General features: G+C 46.2%; 2 protein-coding genes across 2 annotated transcripts in view; one reads left to right on the plus strand and one right to left on the minus strand.

Annotated features, from left to right (window-relative positions):
* The window catches only part of LOC115308184, a 59,531-nt gene extending 52,097 nt beyond the window's left edge, over window positions 1–7,434 (plus strand). Inside the window, exon 9 of the mRNA XM_040223252.3 lies at window positions 2,192–7,434. Within this exon, the coding sequence (XP_040079186.1) occupies window positions 2,192–2,322 (131 nt within the window). The 3' untranslated portion in view covers window positions 2,323–7,434. The remainder of the gene's footprint in view (window positions 1–2,191) is intronic.
* Window positions 7,435–10,346: 2,912 nt separating this feature from the next.
* The window catches only part of LOC121045678, a 67,287-nt gene continuing 54,476 nt past the window's right edge, over window positions 10,347–23,157 (minus strand). The window contains exon 5 of the mRNA XM_042286282.1: window positions 10,347–10,424. Within this exon, the coding sequence (XP_042142216.1) occupies window positions 10,347–10,424 (78 nt within the window). The remainder of the gene's footprint in view (window positions 10,425–23,157) is intronic.

Below are 23,157 nucleotides of genomic sequence, written 5' to 3' on the forward strand. Positions count from 1 at the left end.
TTCCGTAGAACTTTAATGTCCGCGATGACTTATTGTGTGCCGCGAGCGTCGTCGCTCGCCATGCTGACGTCCAAGAGCTTGAACTTTCACAAAGTCACAGACTTCTCCGCTGACAAACGCTTTGTGTCAGCCGCAGTTTGTTTGCATTCCGCACACGCCTCCTTCATGTAGAATTCAGTGTCAATGCGATTTGTGCGCGAGCTTGGTACGGCCATGTCCATCAGTGGTAATGTGCCTTGCGGTGTCCTGGAAGTTGTTGGTTCAGTCACGTCCACAAGCGACAAAATGGCTTGCTCTGCCGCCGAACTTGACACTGTCGTTTTCAACAATGTGGTGCTTTTCTTATTGCAAGCACATCTACATTTACTGCTCACTTTCCACGTGCTCAATTTCGAACGTGTGTCCCCCACCTTTGAAATGCGCAGAATTAAATTGAACAAAGACGCGAAGTGGGCAAATATACAGTGCAACTCACTTATAACGATAATGAGAAAACTCAAAATTTCAATCATTATAATTGATTATCGTTGTATCTGGGCTTGAAACTGATCATTTCCAGTGTAGATACTCTGGAAACTGATCGTTATAAGTTGTACATTGTTATATGTAATATCGTTGTAAGTGGATTGCACTGTACGCAAAAATTAAAAGCTAAACAAAACGAGCCTGTCAGAGTTCAAAATACTTACAGGAACGATGAAAAGAAAACCAGGGGCACAAAGAACACTTGAAAGCACAGCAAACACTAAAAGTTTAAAAACAGGAGCTGGAGGAGTGCAAAAGCAGCGTGCGTCTCTAACGGCGTAGTGAACGAAAGCTGACGACGCGTACAGTCAAACCCGTTTATAACGAACAGCAGGAAATGGTACGATCAGTTCGATATAGCAAGTAGTTCGATATACCAAAAACCATTTACAACGAACTTCCCCGATGCGTTCGTTGTAAGGCGAAGAACTTTTCTATTTGTAACTTTGCACTAAAAGCTTTCTTGTTTTTTTTTTGCATGCGTGCAGTTTTTTTTAGCTTATTTTTTTTTCTGAATTGCTTCTCTTTGTGGGCAACTGCTTGGGATGAAAAGTTGTTTTTTTCTGTGTGTGCGTGCAGTGTTTTTTTTTTTTTTAGCTTTCTCCTCTTCTGAATCGCTTCTCTTCTTCGCTCAATTTTGTTCGCAGCTTGAGCTTCTAAAATTTTCTTTCTTTCCTACTTTTCTCTTTTTTTGGGGGGGGGGGGGGGTGGGGGGGCAAGGGACAGGCTAGATGATGATTGTTTGCGTGTTTTTGGAAGCCTTCCCGGGGGAAAAAGTTTGATATAGCCAATGTATTGTTTTTGTTATAAAAAGTACTTTTTACATGCATTTTGATTTCAATTTTTCATGAGTTCGATATCGACAATAACTCACTTATGTGGGTTCGTTCTAAACAGGTTTCACTGTAGCACGCTAGAGAGTGCACTGGGGAATTCAGGAGAGCAGGCGCACGCTTTGCCCAGTCAGCGTCCTTCGAGCTCTGCTCATGCTCTTCCGAATAGCATCGATGACTTCGCTGCCTTTATGCAGACGCTGCTTCAAAGTGCGCCAAAACGAATTGTGGGAAATCTGCTTTCACTCACGACCAAGATGGCGTCGGTCTGTTCTGTGGTTGCAGTGCTTCATTGGCTTGACACTTGGTCATTTTTCAGACTCTAGGTGACTAGTCGGGCCCTTCAATGCTTACAACTTGTCATTTTGTTTGTGTTTAGAGATTGAATTGGGCATTAGTATCTTGAAAGAATATACTTTGAATAAAATTTTAATTGTTGAAATGGAATTTTTTACTATGCAAGACCCATGCCCCTTAAAGGAAAACTCTGCTTTCATCTTTGAAATTGTACTGCAACAAAGGAGCTTCTTGGTCAATGGGGTTGTGTGCAAGTATGCTTGAGTCGCACTAGTGCCAGTAAGCTTGTGTAAAATCAGAAACATTTCAGTCTAATATCGTTGCATGACCCCTTTTAATTCTTCTCAATGTCTGTACACACGAGTCACGTTCGTTCAACATGGTGCACTGGGTGCAGTGTAGAGCTTCGAGAAAGATTGCCACTACCTTTCTGCGTAGTTCCGGTAATCGGAGTCTCGTCTAAGTACTAGAATGAGAAGTAAAAGTGAACAGTGATGTTTCAAGGCTTCTTTGGTGACTGGAATGCTGGCTTTCAGGTGCCCAAGAAGGCTCGAAGAAGGTGCTGCTCTTCAAGAAGGGAGGCCACTACCTGTTTCGCCGTCACCCAGAAGTCATCAACTCGGCCATTTTGGAATGGCTACACAGGGTCTGCCCACCGGGCAAGTGACCACGATGACTACACCCTCAGTTGCAGCAACCTCCAGTTGTGGCATCCCTCAGTTGCGGCATCCCCCAGTTGCGACATCCCCTAGTTGCGGCATCCCCCAATTGCGGCATCCCCCAATTGCGGCATCCCCCAATTGCGGCATCTCCCAGTTGCGGCATCCTCCAGTTGCCACCCACCCCAGTCACAGCATCCCCAGTTGCAGCACCGCCTAGTTGCAGCTTCCTCTAGGTGCAGCAACTCTTAGTTGTGGTGGCCCTAGCTGTCAGCCTGGGACAGTGGCAAGTTACACGTGATCCTTGCTGCTTTCTTTCTCGCTGGCTCGAGAAGGGACTGCAGTTGGCTTCATGTGAACCGTTTTACGTCCACATATTTTGTATCCTTGGCCCTAGCACCCTTAGACGGAGACCTAGGGACATATGAGGGTTGAAAGTGCAGGTATGTATTATTAAGCACTCATTCAAGGGCCTTTTTTGATACAGTATCCTTTCTAATATATGCAGCACCTGTTTAGATATAGTGCCTATTGTAATAGCCATGGGCTTGGATAGGGCGACTTCCAGTATGGCATCTCTTTGGTGTGACCTTTGTTCTAAACTGGTGTCTGATAAAGGGTGATCGCATGGTATACTATAGGTCACTTGATCCTAATGAATCAGTACTATATTCAACTTGCTTTCATTTCATCCATCTTTTGTAGTTCTGTCTTTATTTTATTTTATTTAGAAAAGCTGAATCTCAATTATGGCTGCATTAGGCTTTGGAGTAGAGGGCTCTTGACCCTTTATGCAAGTAACCAAGGACAATCCAACAATGACTTAGGCTTGAATCAACCGGTAATTTTTTATGAATGCATGTTGTTTTGTCTCAGGAATGTTTGTTCTCTTTCCCCTCGGAAGTTTTCAGTTCGCTTCAGGACTGCAATGGAAAGCAGTGCTGCAACTTGTTTTTTAGTTGTTACTCTTGCAGGATTAAGAGCAGCGGAAAAGTGTACCTTGCTCTCGTAAACCTCTTACTTGCTCTTGAAACCAGCACAACAAAGGTTTACTGGATTTAATATTTCTTTGGTGACATTTGGCAAAATCGGTGTAGAATTTTGTTTTCTGCAAGATTTAAAGGCACTAACAGTACAAGTGCAATAAAGTTTATTTGTACCAAGCTTTGCATTTAGCCTTCGACTACAAACATAACCTTGCTTTATAAAGTTGTCTGATTGTGTTTGCACCGAAGACATCCAACCAAGATCTTCCTAAGTCTCATAGAAATCTGCAACTTTTGACAAGGTCCATACAACAAGAGTATTTTGTGACAGCACTGTCGCTGGTGAAACCTTGGAGCACCGGGCTTTAAACAGTACTCGCTATTCTCAAGCCTACGGACCAGAACCAGAAAAGAGACATTGAATGCTTGTTGGAGGTAGCATTCACCTTCAGCACCCTTAGGTGCACTTCTTGCTGATTGTCCCGATGATGTCAGAAATCACTCAAGTAGGATTTATATTCTCTTCACCTTTTTTCTACCCTCGGATAATCTCACACTGGGTATTCTGGAGCTCATAGTATACTGTAACTCCTCCTGTAATGCTGTTGAAACTGGTCTGAGTCAGAAGAAAAGACCAACAAAGTTTCTATACCTACTGTATGTTCTGAATGCCTGTGGGTTTGTAGGCGAATTTCTTGTCATCCTTCGTGCTTTCTCTGTAGGAGTAATAGAAATGCTGTAGTATGAGTGATTGTTAGCCTCTTGAAGTAGGCCTGTAAGCGTTCGCTGTCTGTGTAAAACAATCGGTTTCGCGCGCTCTTTCGACGAAGGTGGCAGTTCTCTGCACGCCGTTGGGAAAGTGTGAGGAGGTTGGGTGAGTGCTGGACACTCCCAGGCACTTCTGAATTTCGGCACCCCTTGAAGCTGCGATATCTACACTCATTCCGTCTCTTGCTGCACATTGCTCGGCTCTGTAGCCCTACAGCACTTTCCCATTAGGCACTTTCTGGGTTTTGATTATGTGAAGAGTGCTAACATAATCTTTTGGTTGGTAGTTTCATGGAATCGCATTGCTGTAATACACTCAGAAAGCGATGAAATGTGGCATACCAACAAACATTATTACTGTTTCCGTGCAAAGCAGACAATGAGTTTATGGTATACGGACACTGTGTTCACTTTTTGACCACTGTGGCGCCTTTCGTGTTCTGCTTTCAACTGATACGTAGACAGGAGCTCTGGAATATAAGTCTTAATCTGCATACCCCCGCTCTGACAAGTAACCCGTCGCAAGCGATCTCGACCTTCGTTTCACTTGTTCCATTTCCCAATTGTTGGGAGTCTGCTCTCAGTTCTCCTTTGTTTACACTATTTTTTCTGTGTGTTATGTTTTTGTTCTTCTGCACCATTTTCAAGCTGCATACATTGGAGCACTACTGTCGTTATGGTTTTGTGTAAAGACTTCTGTGCTTTGCAATAGAACAACATTTTTCTCCATTTCTGTCGAGCAAAGAGCGGTGCCAAGTGTTCGGACTTGATAAAAAAATTCTAGAATTTCAAGCATGACTAGCATCTGGCATCTTTGATGTGCATAAAAAAAATTTCTTTCTCTTTATCTTTATTTTTTGCCTTTCAATCTATTTTTTGTCACTCTATCTTGTTTGTGACGGTTGTGTCAGGGTGCCGGCTTTAAGCAAACACTGGACCATGTTGTGAGATTAACGTAATGTCCCTAGATGTAACTGTGAATTCGTAAAGAGGTTGAAAGAAAAAGGCGAGACCGTACTATCACAATCAAAATGAGTGAGTACACAGCTCCGCATGGCCCGCGGTACTATGAGTGCCCCCTGTCGATTGCTTTTTGAAGTATAAGTGCACCTTGCCGTTGAAACATAACATCTTTAGCAATTGCCACACCACTCTGCACTTCCAGATCGTCTGCCAGCGAAAAACGGTCGGCGAAACCGCAAAACTGTTCACCAATGACAAAGAGCATTTTTTTGCTAACGATGTGCGCCAGCAAAAATAACTTGTAATATTTTTAGGGTCATCCTTTTGATTAGGAAGTTTTAGTAGATGATTTTCATGGCTCCGTTAACAATACCCGATGCCTCGCTAACGCCTTTAAGCATGCATCATATTGTTATCGGAGGTATCAAAACAATCAACAAAGATTGCCTATTATTTACTTTGCGTGAGTTCGGCGAGAGCATATGACCACCAATGTGCACAGACAAGAAGTTAGCACAGTGCTAGCTTATGCGATACCTTTTGCTCCCTGGTACTGTAAAAGCAACATGACACAACATAAAGTAATTGCAATTCGGCGCGTGTCACGGGTCCAACATTGTATTATTCTTTTTGATACTGATTTTCCCCGCAAGAATTATATGCACTAACAGACGACCCGGAAGTGCAGAGTGGTGCAGCGATCGCCACACGATATGTCTCGACCACAAGGTGCGCTCATACTTGAAAGAGCAATCGCCAGGGGGCACTGATAGCACTTGGGCTACGCGGAGCGGTGTTTGCACTGGCATTGATTGTGATGGTACAACCCGATACAGCCTATTGCTTTGTACTATCTTATGAACAACTGATGTTTGCTTCGAAAGGTATAGTGTTCACCTCAACACAAATACTGCTTTGGCCATTTTGAGTGTTGTGTGTCGGAAGCAGCATGCGCATCATTTTCACATTAGCAGCAAGTACCACTTGCTCGCGCACATGCCGAGTGAGCTGTGTGGCCTTGAAAGCCATCCACCCCTAAGCTGATAGTGCGGTGGAAGCTATGTGCTCATTAGACCAGTCGCACATCTATTTTTTGCCACATGATTATGCTCCTGCTCTGCGCAGAGAGTGGGCTGAAGTGACAAGAGGGAGGCAGCTGATTGGCCCGGCAAAGGCGGTGGCCCCACCGCTGTCGGCTCGGGGATGAACGGCTTACGGAAAGACAGTTTCATGATAAGACGTTTGTGAGAAAATGTTTGGGCTGCTTTCGGGCCAAAATTTGCGCTTCCGAGCACCTGACATTTTAAAAACATGTGGAGGCGATGGCTCTTAAAAGTATCGAACCATAAACAAAATTTAGCGACTCCTGAAGGCCATCATTTTTACACCCTTGATGTCGGTCTTTGTCTCACGTTTGTTTTGACTTGTGCTTTGAAATTTCCTGTTAGTAACAGGGGTAGCGATGTATATATGAGCTCTCATCTCAAACCTCGGCTCACAGGATTGCGCAAAAACGTTTTGTGGCTAACCGTGCACTTTATCGTGACTTTTTTTTTGTGTTGCGTGCGACTGAAGTTAGTGTTGCTGATACTCGATGTTCTCAAAGTTTGAAACCTGGAGATAAAAAAAAGATGATAAACAAACCGATTCTTGTATAATGATAAAAATCTGTGGTTTTTTTCTCATTTATTTTTTGATTATGTAGAGATTCGTCCAGTTAAGAAACTCATTCCTTAAGCAGCTCACCCATGCCCTTGCTCTATTTGATGTGTACTGCACTTGGTTTTTGGCAAGTCTGCTGATGCAGCTTTTCGGCACCAATATTTTGAGTGCATGCGACACAGAATGTGCAGTGGTGTGCGCAACTCACTTACACCCTTAATTACAAAGAGGTGTCATTTTCATAGTTATCAATACTCTTCAAGTAACACATTCACCACAAAGTACTCTTTTTTTTTTTTGGCACTGGTTGGAACACACTTTTTTAGGCTTCATCCTAATTCTTCATTTGCACTTTCTCTGCATATTTGGAGTTTGTCACTAAACTTTCTTTTCACCTTTTCTGTGCCAAGGAGACCTTTCTTTTGTAAGTGAAAGTGTGACACTTTTCTGTCATCGATTTTTTGCTTGCCATGTTCAAGTTTTTAGCACCTGTTCTAGCCAGTGTTGAGCAGATATTTCATACCTTGGAAATTCCAAAGCTATTTATTGAATCTTTCTATACTTTTCCTGTGATCTGAAGGATAGCAGCTTCTGAATCGGGTATTTCTTTTTAGCTGAGCTTTGTTTAAGGCACTGTTCTAAGTAACTCCTGGGTTAATGCTCTGTTGTCCTATTGTCATGCTTAAAAGAAATGAGTGTGTAAGGGGACTCCACAGTTAATAAAATATATAATTAATTGAATCATGTTTCTTTGAATTTGTTATACAGTCGAACCCCGCAGTAACAGAACCGCCGGGGAAGGAAATGTTTTTTGTTCTTGCTAGAATTTCGCTGTTGCGAATAAGGACAAATAAGCACACATTACTTTCCACAACTAAAATTGATGCTGTCCTTGGATTTCAGAACCTTAGAAAGTGAGCTGGACGGGATACTGAACTTCTCCAGAATATTTGACTTCTTTCTGCCAGCTTCGGCGATGAGTGCAGACTTCTCCTGAAGCGTCAAAAATCTTTCGCTTGCTAACAGGAGGCGACCTCTTTCCGACAGGCCAAACAAAAGAAAGTAAACATGGCGCGAGCGGTCTTGGCGTGCACGCAGCAGATGGCGAAATGGCAGCGGGCGGCCGGCGGTGTCATCACGTAAAACGTCGGATACCTACGTGGTTGCCAACAAATGGGGTAACAGAATGCTGTTTTCAGCGACCAAAAAAAAAAAAATATCTCGTTGCTATCATCATTATTATTTGACCGCGCCGATGCTTGTCGGAAACGTATCTGTCCAACTTGTCAGATGAGTGTGCTGCTTTTCGTACTTCTGGGTGGCTCATGTGCCGAAAAAATGCTGCAGATCACTACTTCAAACTTTCGTTAATGCGGGACTGCTTTTTAAAAACGCCTCGCTGTTGAGAGGGTGCAAAGGCATTGAACTCTATGTCATGAACGTTTATTGGGGCCGCCAGATTTCTTTCTTGCCGCAACAATTTCGTCCTTGAGGGCTTTCGGTATTTTTTTTTTTTTATTTACTTATACTACTGGTCCTTGTTCAGGACCATTGTAGGAATGTTTACATTCATGAGGTTACAAAATAGCCATCAAACAAGCAAACAAAACATCAAACATTGAGCGGTTCAACTGTAATTTGAAGTAGTTTACACGAATGACCCGCTCATAAATGCGTTCCCGTTAGCGATAAAGTAACGCACATTACTTCTGCGTTTATTTAAATTATGAACACGTTTTACTGTTTTGACGGTACAGGTCTGCATAAGCACCATATTTCAAGAAACATTATGTTAGTGCAAAAACTGAACATGATTATCTTTTTTACTCTTTCACCTAAATACAAAAAAAAATGCAAAGAAAAGCGAAAAAAAAAAATGAAATTCACGTCGCTTGGCGCCTAAAAACAACTTAAAATTGAAGTGTAATTTTTGTCTTGGAAAGAAGGAATGAGTAATGTAACTGTGTTATTTGTTACTTGAAATAAGTAATGTAGGTATGTTAACCATTACTGTGTTGAAAAAGTAACGAGTCTATTACTACGGAACTGAAAACAGTAAAGCGTTGCCAGTAACGTGTTACCACGAACACTGGTTTTGACCTCGAATGGAAATTTTCTGGCACCCCGTACTTGGGAAGAGAACATCTTCACTTCCTTTTTTCCTCTTCTTTGACTAAACTCCCTTCGCGACTTGTCCGGCACCCCCCTTGTTGGCTTCATGGAGACTCTGTCCACCACTGAATAAGGCTGGCGACACCTGTTTTGGAGCATATTTTATGAACATTGCCAATGTCGCCCGATTCATTGCCACACAGAATTAGTTTGCTTTCTGTAGCAAGTGTCAAAAGAAAACAGAAGACTTGTTATTGACTTCTTTTAATGTGTCAACATTAATACCCACATGACAGGGAAAAGCTGACGGTATCCATCTGTGAACAAAACGGTTGAAATGGAAGCATGCCATGTACAGGGGAGCAGAGTAGTGCCGGGCAGCGGTGGCATGTCCGAGTAGCAGCGTCGGTGAGACGGTTTGCTTCCGTTTTTCTTTTTGCACATATAGACCATTCCTCTTAGCGCTCTCTGGGCGGCACCATTTTGTTCGACCGCAGCGCCCTCTCCACACATCCGGGAAGTTCAGCGGGTTCGGCGGGGTAAAACGAGAGAGAGGGCACGCGCCCGACTCCGCTAGCAGACGACAAACCGGGAGGTTGCCGTTCTCCATCTTTGGGCTGTATCGGCGGGTTCTACCGAACATCGAACTCTCGCTCGTGGCTGCCGTTGTGAAGTGGTTCGCGTTCTTAGAATAGTTTTGGCTACTCCAAAATCAGCATATAGCTCTCTGTTATTCTATTTTGCTAAATGATCAACTAGCATATCTTTTTTCCGTTACTTAAATAGCAGTTGAGTCAGCCGGTAGTACTACCCTCAACTACTGCGTGTATTGCGGCTGGAGAGCACGTTTTATTTATTATTTCAGACTGTCACTCATGGGTCTCTAAAAGGCCTACACCAGTACGAACTTTTGTATAGTAAAAAAGGGACAGCAACCGGATTTACTTTTCGCCAAAGAGACCGGCCAATCTGGCACAGTTTTTCCTATTTTTGCTTTTTATTTGCACGCAGGTAACAGCGCAATTGGACCCTGTGAGTCTTTTTATCTAGCATAGTATTTCATGATAACTGGCATACCAAAATCTGCGTATCTGCGCTTGAAAGTTCCAAAATGACGCGATTTTAAACAGAGTTTGCACGCCAGCCGGACGATAGCTACAGCCCACTCGGCGGAGCGGACGACATACGGGGTGAGAGGGAAAGTGCATGTTTTTCTCTTTTACCCTCTCTGCTACGACCCTAATGGAACGGTCTATAGAAAGAACAGCTTTTTCCTTCTTGCATCTTTATTTTTTTTCCGCCCTGAAATTCTACATTCACAAAATTTGAGTGTGCTAAATTCACCACCTACAAAGACACCTTCATGAAAAGTTTTATTCCACTCTGTTCATTGGCCTACGGCTGAACATCGCTCGAGAACTCCCTGCGGATTAGCACGCTCGAGATTTCGCGGGCTGAAGACATGTTTCAGTGATCTCCGTGTAGTGTTCATGTTGAGAAACGACATGAAGGTTGTTGTTAGCATTTATTTGGTCGCTCTCTTAGGCGTAGCCCAGTTCTTTGTTTGCGGTCGCCAGGCAGCTGTTTACCGCTGTACGGGTGAGCTCCCGTTCTCTCTCCTGAGAAACACAGAAAAAAACACGAGATTCGGTGGGTCATTTTCAGGAGTGAGCGTGCACCGTGGTATTGTTATATTTGCAGAAAAAAAAAAAAAAACACTAATGCGCAGCTCTGACGCAGTGCTCTACACATTCCTCAGAAAAGGGAACAAAAGTTTGTTCCAGTGTTGCCAGATGGTTCCACCAAAAAACCGCAAAACGCCTTGGAGGTATAGCCCAAATATAGCCAAAGCCGTAAACGCAATATAGCCCAAAATAGCCAAGACTAAAACAATGATTTTTAAGCCTTATATTGACAATTTCTCACACTCGTACAATACACGTTACAATCTCTGTTTCTACCCTCAGAGGCTCCACATTTTGTGTACATTATGTTAATTGTAAATGTAAAAAAGAAAAAAAAAAAAAAAAAAAAAAGCTTTGGAAGGGTGAAAGTCCGTACAAAAGTGTCCCTTCCTTCGTAGGTTTTCAGAAGTATAAAACACACAAAGACAGCTTTATTGTGAAGCCCGCGAGATATGATCATACAGTAAAAGAACAAGATGCAGAAGCAGAACAGTCAGAACACTGGGTGTTTCAAACCAGAACGCCAATACCTCAGGTCCTTACCAATATCCCACCCGCTATTTCTGATTGTGTTGTCCTTTCTTGGGGCGGGCAACGACTGGAAGGTAGTCAACTTTTTAGTGGTGAAACTACGGACTTCTCATTTTTACAAACTTGGGTGCCTAAGGATTCTCACAAGGGGCACCAAACCAGCATTTGGAGAGTTCAGTCTACGTCCGGGCCGAGCCATATGCGTCCGGTTTGAAGGCGCGCTACCGTGCCTGTGGTAATAGTGCAATCTGTTTGGTTTGCTCTGTTTGCTCCACTGCGCTGTAGGGAGACCGCTTGAACTCTGCAAGCATTGCTTCACTGGTCATTGTGAAAACCCCGAAGTTTGTAGAAGTTTGAATCCTTGCTCCTTTCTCTCTCCGCTCTTGACTAGCCAAAAGAGAAACAATATTTTTATTCAAACTGATTAAAAGCTCAAAAATTCACTAGCCGAATCTCAAAGTTCGGCGTCGAACCTGAGGTTCGACAAAAGTTCGCCGCATTCTTAGAAATAGCCCAAAATAGCCGCATAGCCAACCACAAAATTTTGACGCCAACTAGAAAAAAATGTAGCCCAATTTGGCTATATACAGCCCAATCTGGCAACACTGGTCTGTTCCTTCTGATTATTGGAACGTGTTCCCGCTCCGTACGTTCTTAACTTGCGCGCACGCTCGCACAGTCTAGATTTCTGCAGACTACACTAGGGGTGTCGCGAACCGGCCGCGGTTCGAGTTCGACCAGGTTCGACTTTTTCGAACTTTTAGTGGAAAGTTCGTCGAACCTTGTATTGAGGTTCGACTCGTGTGCGCATGCGCGAGAGGCTGGCCAGTTGGCTTCGGATTGGATGGTAATGGCTAAGAGATGAATTAAGTGCAGCGCTGATCGGCTATTTCAGTCAATACAGTACTAAAATTTAAGTTATGAACTTCTTCAGTGAATAAAATTAGTTTCTTTTAATTGCAGCTGTTCACACAATAAAATAACCCTTTGCATAAAAAAAGAAATTCTCCAAACCTAGACATGCTTGTATCAAGGTCTGGCCACACTGTCCACAAAGTCGAACCGGGCGAATCTGGTGAAAAGTTCGAAGGTTCGTCGAACTGGTTCGACCCAGTCGAACCCGGAAAGTTCGACCAAAAAATCTGGTTCGACAAAAGTTCGCGACACCCCTAGACTACACGCGCACACAGACCGGAAGTCGATTCCTGTGTGGACGGCCAGTGTTGCCAGATGGTCCCACCAAAAAACTGCCAAACGACTGAGAGGTATAGCCCAAATATAGCCAAAGCCGTAAAAAAATACAGCCCAAAATAGCCAAGACTAAAATAATGAATTTTAAGCCTTATATTGACAATTTCTCCCGCTCATACAATACATGTTACAATCTTTGTTTCAACCCTCAGATGCACCACCTTTTGTGTACATTATGTTACTTGTGAATTTTTTAAGAAAAGCTTCGGTAGGATGAATATCCCTACCGAAGCTTTTCTTAAAAAACGAAGAAAAGCTTCGTAGGTTTTCAGAAGTACTAAACACACAAAGACTGCTTTATTGCGAAGACCGGGAAATATGATCATACAATAAAAGAACAAAATACAGAAGCAGAACAGTCATAACACTGGGTGTTTCAAACCAGAACCCCAATATCTCGGGTCCTTACTAATATCTATCCCCCCCCCCCCCCGCGGTCTCTTTTTTTTTTTTCTTTGTGAAGAATATTACTATCACTCATTCATGTTCACGCTATTTCTGATTGTGTTGTCGCTTCTTGGGGTGAGCAACGAATGGAAGGTAGTCAATTGTTTAGCGGTGAAACTGTGGATTCTCATTTTTACAAACCTGGGTGCCTAAGGATTCTCACAATGGGCACCAAAGCAGCATTTGGAGAGTTCAGTCTACGTCCGGGCAGAGATGCGTCCGGGTTGAAGGCGCGCTACCGGGCCTGTGGTAATAGTGCAATCTGTTTGGTTTGCTCCACTGCGCTGTAGGGAGACCGCTTGAACTCTGTAAGCATTGCTTCACTGCGTAATGCGAAAACCCCAAAGTCTAGAAGTTTGAAACCTTTCTCCTTCCTCTCCCTCCTCTCGACTAGCCAAAAAAGAAACTTTTTTTGTTTTGAAACTGATTAAAAGTTTGAAAATTAACTAACCGAACCTGAAAGTTTGGCGTCGAATCTGAGGTTCGACAAAAGTTCGCCGCATTCTTAGAAATAGCCCAAAATAGCCACATAGCCAACCACGAAATTTTGACGCCAACTAGAAAAAAATGTAGCCCAATTTGGCACACCGTTCCAAGTAGGTCGATGCAGAAAGGGAAAAACACTCTCGAACCAGAGCGCTGCGCCAACGCTCCGCTTACCCTTTCCCTCGAAAGCTCGTCTGCTTCACGGAGTGGACCGTTAGAAAGCACGTGCACAGTGTACGGAGGCAAGTTGTTTCGACAACGTTAGGCGCCGCTTTGATATTATAGCGTGTTTTCGCGCTTGACATGGCCTATGCAAGAAAATAATCCACCGGGCAGCACTGTGCCGTAATTGGTTGTACAAATAACCAAAGCAAAACGTAAAATAAACGCCGATTCAGTGTGCGAGATCCACGCTGTCAAACAGGACGAATGTGGGTGCGGCATGTTTATGCTGCACCAGTTCCCCGCCGCTCCGGACCTACGACGCCGGTGGCTGGCGAATTTAAACAGGAAAGACTTCTTGCCATCGAAGAACAGTCTTGTGTGCTCCGACCATTTCGTGGACGGCCGGGGAACTGCGGAGAACCCCGTGCCGTTCCTTCGCCTGGGCTACGACCGAAAGGTAAGCGGAGGGCGGCTTAGACATTGAAAAAAAAAAACCATTTGCGTGACTCCTGGGAGGCTATGTCCGACAAATGTTTCGTTTCTCCTAAAAAGAAACAGAAGTGACGTAAGAGATGATATCGCGTCTGATTGGCTAGAGGCTCCAATGACGAAAGTTCCCTCTTTCGTCATTTGAGCCTCTAGCCAATCAGACGCGATATGGTCCCTTGCGTCACTTCCGTTTCTTTTTAGGAGAAACGAAACATTTGTCGAACATAGCCCCCCTGGTCTACTGATAGATTTAATAGTATACGCCGCGACACAGTTTGCGCACAAATAATTCTCACGCGAGGCTATCACAGAGAGGCACATCAATGTGCCAATATTGTGACAGTAAATTCCAACTCAGAAAAAAAAAAAAACGGATTTGTCGCAGTTGTTTGCTGTACTCAGTATTTATATATCGATTCATATTTAAATTTGAGGTTTCTACTATTTTAATTAAAGCAGACGTGGCAGCGCAGGTCTGAGCCGCTAACCGCGCAGTTCAAATTTTCCCGGAGCCCCCAAGCTGCGAGAACTCGAGTTTAGTGCAAATTCACGTGCCGTTTGCGTGCCATCCAGGCTTCGTTCAATCCCCAGTTTCACTAGCGATCCTGAATTTCACTAGCGATCCCCAATTTCGCTAGCGATCGAAACGCCAGTTCGGTTTGGGAGCGACGACTGCCCCAGAACCGCGCTAAAAATTCCGCACAAAAAGATGCCAGGAAAGCAGGATGCACTTTTCCCCATGCCTTACATACAAATTAGGATAGTACTTTCCTTCATGGACGAAGACGATGAGCCGAGAACGCCGAATACGGCAGCTGTGCCGGCAGAAACAGCTGCGATCGGTGTGACTCGGTGAGCAGGGTAACAGTCCAGTAATGGCGGGCGGTCAGTCGGACGCATTCAGATTCTCCCAAATGCCCGGATGAGGGTAGGCGGCGCTACACTCGTTAAAATGGCGCCGGCTAGGAAGCCCAGCTTGGAACGGTGTTAGCTTACCCAAGCGAAAATTTCTAACTGGGACCAGTTGGCACCTCAACTGGTTTCAACTGGGACTAACTGGTACCGCCTGGAAATGAACTGGGACGAATAGGAGTCCAACTGGGACCAGCTGAGGGGTCAACTGGTTTGAACTATTCCCAGTTGGGAGTCAACTGGTTTGAACCATTCCCAGTTGGGAGTCGACTGGTTTGACTCCCAGTTGGGAATGGAGTGAACTGGAACCAGTTAGGAAAGTAACTGGTTGGAGCGATTCCCAGTCGGACTTCAAATGCCTTTCGCGTTCCCAGTTCACACGGGGCAAGAATTTTGACAAGTTGGGGGTGTTTGCTGATGAAGAAAACTAAAAACACTTAAATTTTTAGATTTATACAAATAGGGAAATTTTTAATTACTGTGTACATTTATATATTGATAAAAATAATATAAAAATTTTAATTAACTAAATAATTTTTTAATTGAAGAATATAATTAGTGACAAAATGTGTTCACCTAAATGAACATTTAGTGCATCATTAAAATATGTTAAAACATTTATTTAAACACCCTACAGTATTTTTTTCTTTTAATAAATAAATTTATCTTTTGGCCAATCAGAGCTAGCCGGCCGCCGTGGCACGCGGGTGCGGAATAGTGATACGCGCTGTCGACAGATGGCGCTGCCTATGCTGACGCCGCTCCTTTCTTCTGATGCCAGAAGAAAGGAGCAATACAAGTCTGCTCGCCGAAAGCCTCACGCTATCGACATCTACTGATGATGGTACAACCCTAGTGGGACGGGTGCAAGTCGATCGCGCACTCACGCGGTTGAGCGGGAATACTTCCCAGGGATTAGACGGGATATCAGCAAAGGTGTTGAAGAACTTGAGACCAGACTCACGAGAACATTTAGCACACCTGTTTACTCGAATAATTCGCGGCGAAGAGCCAATACCAAGTGACTGGAGGCACGGTCGAGTCACGTTCATTTTCAAGAAAGGTGGCAACAAACAACATCTGTGTGACTACCGCCCACTTACTGTCACGGCTGTGGCATACAGGGTGTTTGCGACAATTATCAATTGGCGAATCTCATCTTGGGCCGAAGATGCTGGGGTTCTTACGAACTACAAAACGGTTTTCGTAGGGATCGTCGACTAGAGGACAACGTGTTCACTCTAACTCAATGCATAGAGATCGCTCGGGCGGAAAAGCGAAATCTTATATGTTGCTTTTTGGACATAGCCAAAGCCTACGACTGCGTACCACATGCGTTGCTAATCAGGAGGCTACAACAACTCGATATGCCGGAACCCTGGGTGAGACGTTGCTAATCAGGAGGCTACAACAACTCGATATGCCGGAACCCTGGGTGAGACTTATCCAGCGTATCTATAATGGAAACCACGTAATGGCAACATTCAACGGGACCACATCTGGGGATGTTCCGGTGCACAGGGGACTACGTCAGGGCTGCCCGTTATCCCCCGTTCTGTATATGCTATATACGTCCGGCATAGAGAAGGCACTGGAAAAAACCGGTATCGGTTTCACTCTACAACACAGGCAGCACGGGGACATGGTCACTCAAATGGCGGCTCCCTGGTCTTGCTTTTGCCGACGATCTTGTGCTGATGGCCGACAATGTGGCAGACATGAAGGTACTGTTGACCACCTGCGAAGCAGAAGCGGCTCAGCTTCGCCTGCATTTCAATGCCAGTAAGTCAGCCGTGGTGCTGTTTTCCGGTCAGGGCGAGGTCCTTGAACCCCTTACCATCCAGGATAAAGCACTTCCTCTTAGTACCCGATACAGATACCTTGGTGTTACACTGACCTGTTCTGAAGATTATCTAAAAGAACACAATGAAAATCTCAAGGCATCGGCACTAAGAAAGCGAAACATGCTGCGTCGAAAAAGGCTTTGGAGCTGTGACCGGTATCTAGTAACTCGAGAACTTTGGAAAGCGGTCGCGGTACCAGGATTGACTTTCGCCAATAGTTGGTTGGTTGTTGGTTGGTTTTTATTTGCATCATATACAGAGTACATGATACTGGAGGCTTGTGGAAAAAGCGGTCACAAGACCAGCTTGACAAAGCCACAGGCCCCCACATTGGCATTTGCAGCACTAAAAAGAAAATTATCAACATACCATACAAACTACAGCATTAACAGAAAAAGCGAGATAAACAGAATAAAGAGAAGCAAACAATGTTCACACTCAAATTACGTAACAACCACACAATTTTAGGATATCTTGAAAAGCATTATCAAGAGAAAAAAATATATTATTTACATGCACAACTAGTTTCACGTTTAATAATATTACACAGCATAGTGTTACGTGTACACCCAGCGAGATCCGAGAATACATTGAAAGACGACAACGAGAGATTGGACGCCAGGCACTAGGATGCCACAGCAGGGTGGCCAATCAACTTGTTCAAGGAGATTTCGGATGGTCCTCTTTCGAGGCACGTGAAGCCAGCAGCAAACTCGAATATTATGCCCGACTTCGACATATGAATGGAGACTGCTGGGCGAGGAGAATTTTCGTATACCTGCATCTAAAAAACGTGCACACAACGTGGAGGCGTCGAGTCATTCGTCTTGGAACAAAGTATGGTGCCTTCTCAATGACCGACGAGCCATCTACGAAGAAAGACTGGGTAGCCAAGGTTAGAGGGCAGATAAAGACTGTCGAGGCAGACCGCTGAAGGGCAGACATGCAAGAACATTCAAGTATGCACCTCTACGCGTCTTACAAGACCGACATCGCTCCAATCCACTGGTGTGGAAATACGTTGGGAAGTCGGCTCCTTGCCGAGGCCCGCGGTGGTGCCTTGCGTACCCGTCTGTACAGAAGATATGACACCAACGTAACGGACGTGCTGTGCAGTGCATGTGGTGATGCGGACGAAACTTTACAACATTTGCTTCTCGAGTGTCCAGCACTGGAACCTGTAGCAGGCGTCGGTACTCGCATTGAGCAAGCTCTTGGATTTACAGAAGAAACCAACTTTGTGGCGTGCGCGAAGCGGAGGCTCGAGGCTTGGTGGGCGATTCACCTGTAACGCTCGCCGAGAATGCATTGCTGGAGACGCTGCTGCGAGACTCGTACCAACAGATCGACTACTTCGACAAGGAGCGGGAGGCTCCGCTTAGGGTGAACGAGCGAATGGCAGGCAAGATAACTTCAATGCACATCACTATTCATGGTTTAGAAGATGCTTCCCGACGTAGCGCCATTGCTGCTTCCGAGGCAAACAAGGTGGTGGAGAAGGGGAAGGCGTTGGCAGAGGAGATGGGGGCATACCTGCTGGAGGAAAAGGAGAAACACAGGCAGGCCCCAGAGAAAATGTGTCAGGAGTTTGAGGAGAAGCTACACTTGTCAAACGAAGCACCTATTGTTGAGCAGGAGCGTGCGACGAAGGTGAAGGCCCGTTCACACAGTTGCGTTCGGAGCGACCACTATGCTTACGAACGAATGCAACCGCTGCGACTTCAACGACAACTGTGCGCGACGTGTACACACACATGCAACCGCATGCAACCACGCGAATCAACAGCCAATAAGAAACGAGCTTCAGCTCTTGGTCCTAGCCAATAGGAAGCAACCCAGGTACGCTTACAAACATGGCGGACGGTTTCGTGCCCGGCGCGGGGTAGCGGGGTCATCACCGGAGCAGCCCGAGGTTTCGGCTACGGCGTACGCTCACGAAGATCTGCTATGCGCCTACAATAGCTTTGTAAAGGCTGGTTCAGACATCTGCAACGAACCCGTTATCCGCGACCGCGTCCGTTTTGACCAGAGCGACCGGAACGATCGCTCTGCGCCGCGCGTACACTCCTGCTACCACTGCAACAAGCGCAGCGGGTCGGCAGCACGGCGACCGCCTCTCCGTTGCCGTCAGCTGTTTCAGCGGTGCCTCCAAAAAGAAGGGGACGCGCTGCCACTCACTTGCGTAACAGAAAATAGACAGACCGTCTTCTATGACCTCAAGGTTTATTACTCTTTTTTTTCAGGATACGCTTGCAGGGTAGTGCATTAAAAAAAAAAAAAGAAACAAAAGATCCAGTACGCCGTCTTGCACGATCGCGACTTTAATACACAGCTTTGCCAACAGTACAAATCTCCCCACACACCGTTTCTACGAATATAAAAGATGATGTAATCTTAGCAACGATGTAGCAACGTCAGGATTGCTAACACTAATTAACTTTTTCGGGCGATGAAAACGAGTAAAAAATTCGCATCCTTTATACGGTACGCACCAGTAATACCTTGAACTTGAGCACACGCAAGGAATGCGCCAAAAAAGAAATCCGGGTGATGTTCGAGGACGCAAATGCTAGGAAAGCACCACTGTAGTCGAAGTAAACAAACACGACGGCACGGGCGTTTCTGCTGTCTTGAGAGTGCCGCCACGAGATCGCCGCACAAGTAGGTGGATCTTCCCTTCTACTACGTGCTGGGTTATCATAACGATACACGACGAAAATTCACAGTCGAGGATAGCGCTTTTGCGGGGAACGATGAGCGCGTCCATCACGCCGTCGATGTCGACGATCACCATCGACGCCATGTTTGGAAATAGAAGGAGCCTGCGCGCGACCGAGCTCTCCTCGACCTGTGATTGGTCTGTCGCTCCCGTCGTTCCCGAACGTAACGAAAAAGTTCAGCCCGGCTCAACTCCTTGCGTTGCGAACGAACACGAACGAAACGACCGTTTGGCGCTTCGTTGCTATGGTAACTCGTCGTTCCAACCGGTTGCATTCGTTCGTAAGCGTAGTGGTCGCTCCGAACGCAACTGTGTGAACGGGCCAGAGAACGAAGCGGCGCTGACACTATACAAGCGTCTGCTGCCCTCTATGAAGGAGGAGGTGCTTCAGCGCAAGGCTGAGGCGCAGGAACGCGTGGACAAGCTACAGAAAGCCACTGAGGAGTCCAAAGATGACCTGGAGCAGCGCAAAGCAAGCAACGTTCGGACGGGTGCACAAAGCTCAAGGCGCAGCTGGACGATGCCGTAAAGGATCTCACCATTCATCTGGAGATGTCAAACAACCAGAAGTGCGATTTCGAGAGAAAGCAAAGAAGCTGAAGCAAAGAGCACAGGACAACATCGAGGAGTGCAAGATGCAGGACAAGAGAGGATTGTCTAGGGTGAAGGAGTTGAAGAGGCAGTTCCAGACCGGAAAGTAGACGGGCAGACTAGCTTCAGGAGAGACTTCAGGAAGTTCTCAACGCACGAGTCTCGGGAGATCTGACGAGCTGTTTCGGCCCATTAACTACGAGGAGCGCCAGTGCGGTGACTCCAGCAGCAAACAATACTCCAATTTCTTCTTCTTTTCTTCTGGGGGTGGGGGGGGGGGGGGGGGGGGGGGGGGGGGTGCGTGTCTGTTTTGCAGACGCTCGTTGCAAAGAGCAAGCGCCGCATAAATACATACATACATACATACACCGGAGTCGGACGGACGCGGTAGAGAAGAGTCGCCATCGCCGAAGTTGGCGTCGTTATGAAAATGTCAAAACTACAGCTGCGCTTCTTTTGACCTAACTGTAAACACGCCATGGTGGCGGCGGTGAACTTCGAGGATGGAAAGATGCAGTTCAGCGATCGGAGGGCACCCAGGAAAGACCGGGCGGAAGAAAACGCCGCGGAGAGCACAATGGCGAAAATAGCGGGAGGTCTACTTCGAAAATGTTCGACTGTTGTGACAGAGATTGCAAGGTGGGAGCGCTACCGCATCCTATCGGACTTCACCTGCGCAACGCGGGATCACGGGTGAGCACCTTTCTTCACGCGATTGGGAGAGAAGCTGAGGACGTCTTCACTAACAGACGCCAGCGGCCGATCTTCCTTCATCACATGAATACTACCTCTGAAAAAGCGATTCAACCGTCGCAAGCACGTGGCTAAACCCGGAGCGTGTACGTCACCGAACCTATTATTTAGTTTCATTCTCCAAGTTTTTGACAATAAAGTCTTGTCAACCTTCCATTTTGTGCCCTGTTTCATTGTTGCTGGAGTTGGTACCAGCGGTAACTGGGACCAACTCCAACTGGGACCAGTTGTAACTGGGACCAGTTGTAACTGGGACCAATTCCAGCTGGGACCAACTCGAACTGGGACCAGTTGGACAACTCCAACTGGGACCAGTTGCAACTGGGAATTGTTCCATAAACCAGTTGCAACTGGGACCAGTTGAAAATTTTCGCCTGCCCAATCTGGCAACACTGCGTGGACCTAGCCAGGGGGAGGGGCACGGAGAATAGAAGGGTAGGAGAGGGCATGACGTCGGCCGCGTAGCCTCCACAAGCCATGCTCCCTTGACGCCTCGCCTCTTTCTCATTTTCCTCCTTACTCTCCTCACTTACCATGCCAACGTGACCACATCACGTGACCGTAGCTAGCATTGGTCTTGCTATGGGGTACTAGAATACACCACAGTCTAGCCTTCAATTTGATAAAACCTACCGGACGGAGCGCGCGCAAGCCTGGAAGGCTTGCGCGCGCTCCGTCCGGTAGGTTTGATCAGATCAGAGAAAATGTGTCAGGAGTTTGAGGAGAAGCTACACTTGTCAAACGAAGCACCTATTGTTGAGCAGTTGCACCAATTATCAGAAACAGAGCGAACATCAAATCAACCATCCATCTCACACGTGACATGTCACGCGCACCAATCACCAGACAGATCTGCGGTCACGCTGGGCACAAAATCGTTTAAACTTTTTATGACTAGGCTTCGCCAATATTGCAACGTGCCCCCTCCTAGTACTTCTAACCTCCTTGGGGAGGGGGGGGGGGGGGGTGTGTACAACCACGCCGGAAGTGTCGTGGTGCGTGGATGGAGCCTTATCAACGTTATTAGATTAGCTCAGTTACGGAACTGCTCATAGGCGCAGCATGCACGAACAGTACCCCCCCCCCCCCCCTCACTCACCACGAATCGCCAAGCGTCGCTCGACGTGCCGCCAGACGGCTGCTTTGGTAACTGAATCAGGATACGTACGTTTCAACGTTACTAGAAACGTAAAAACCAACAGAAAAAAACTCTCTTTGTAGTAAATTTTATTGGAATTTAGTACAAAATGGGGGGCGCGTGATGTTTTCTAATATCTTTAGTTTGCAAGGTTTTGCAGTACAATTAATATTGTTTTCATACAACCATGCCTCAGCGGCGATTTCAGGTAGCGCGTCCCGACCTATACTTCGTCTCACCTTCCCAGGCGAAAATCAGTCCACTTCCAGCTGGATTATGGAACTGGAAATAAGGCGATCTAGCTGGATTCCAGCTGGACCCAGCTGGAATCCAGCTGGACCGCCTCATTTCCAGTTCCATAATCCAGCTGGAAGTGGACCGATTTTCGCCTGGGTTAGCATGGACTATTGTTAGCGGCGCGTGCCAAAAGCCCGAGCTAGTTGCTTTAGATGAAGCCTCGGCGGCTGCACGAGCGCTCGTGCAGCGAGTGCTCCAGTCAAGGCAGTCGAAGCTAGCCGCTCGTGCTTGCACAGCCTTCGCAGTTAGTCCGTGCTAAGGTGAGATGAAGTATACACCAACTCATGTTTACAAACAAACCGGAGCGCCCGGAACTTCTCTAGCGGACGCCACCGGCGCCGCGCATGCGCGATGGGGGTGTGGGCAAGGCGCTCGCCGTCGCCCATAAATAAACCATTGAAATGCGATGTTATCGGCGTCTGTGTGAGTCCCCCTGCCCTTTTTCGCGTTCGAATTGTTGGTTCTACGTCTTCCTGGCGATGTCTGACTATCTTGAGCGGCGTCAGCGAAATTAACAAGGCTCGCTACACCGCAAAACTTCGCGTCAATAATGTGACATGCGGCGATTCATTCCGCGTGGACGCCGCAGAATGTTCGCTAAAGCCCGATTCGCATGATGAGATCTCGCTCGCTATTTTCAGTCGCAACGTCGCTCGGGCTGCAAAAGCGTGAACCGAAGCTGAGATGGTCGACGTCGATACTGAAAATCTAAAGCAGAATCGGACTATGCAAATCAGGCCTAGCAGGTCGGTGATCTTCACTGGTAACAATGATCAACATCTCCTTGTATCTACTGTTTACATCGAGCCTGCTCACCCACCTTCAAATTTAGGTCTTTTGAGGCGTGCATTACTTCTTGTCGCAAGTACCGGGCCAAGATTCTGTCTACGGGCCGGCGTCGTCTGAGAGAGCAGACGACAAGCAGACACGTCTGAAAGAGCAGACGACAGTTCGAACGAACAGGTGGCCGTTTGAACTTGAAGACGCACTGAACGTAGTCCGCAGGTGGTCCGCACAACTTGACGGTTTTTTGGCGTTCATGTT

The sequence above is a fragment of the Ixodes scapularis genome, unplaced genomic scaffold (assembly GCF_016920785.2).
Source record: "Ixodes scapularis isolate PalLabHiFi unplaced genomic scaffold, ASM1692078v2 PGA_scaffold7__128_contigs__length_106722199, whole genome shotgun sequence".
In the NCBI taxonomy this organism is placed as follows: domain Eukaryota; kingdom Metazoa; phylum Arthropoda; class Arachnida; order Ixodida; family Ixodidae; genus Ixodes; species Ixodes scapularis.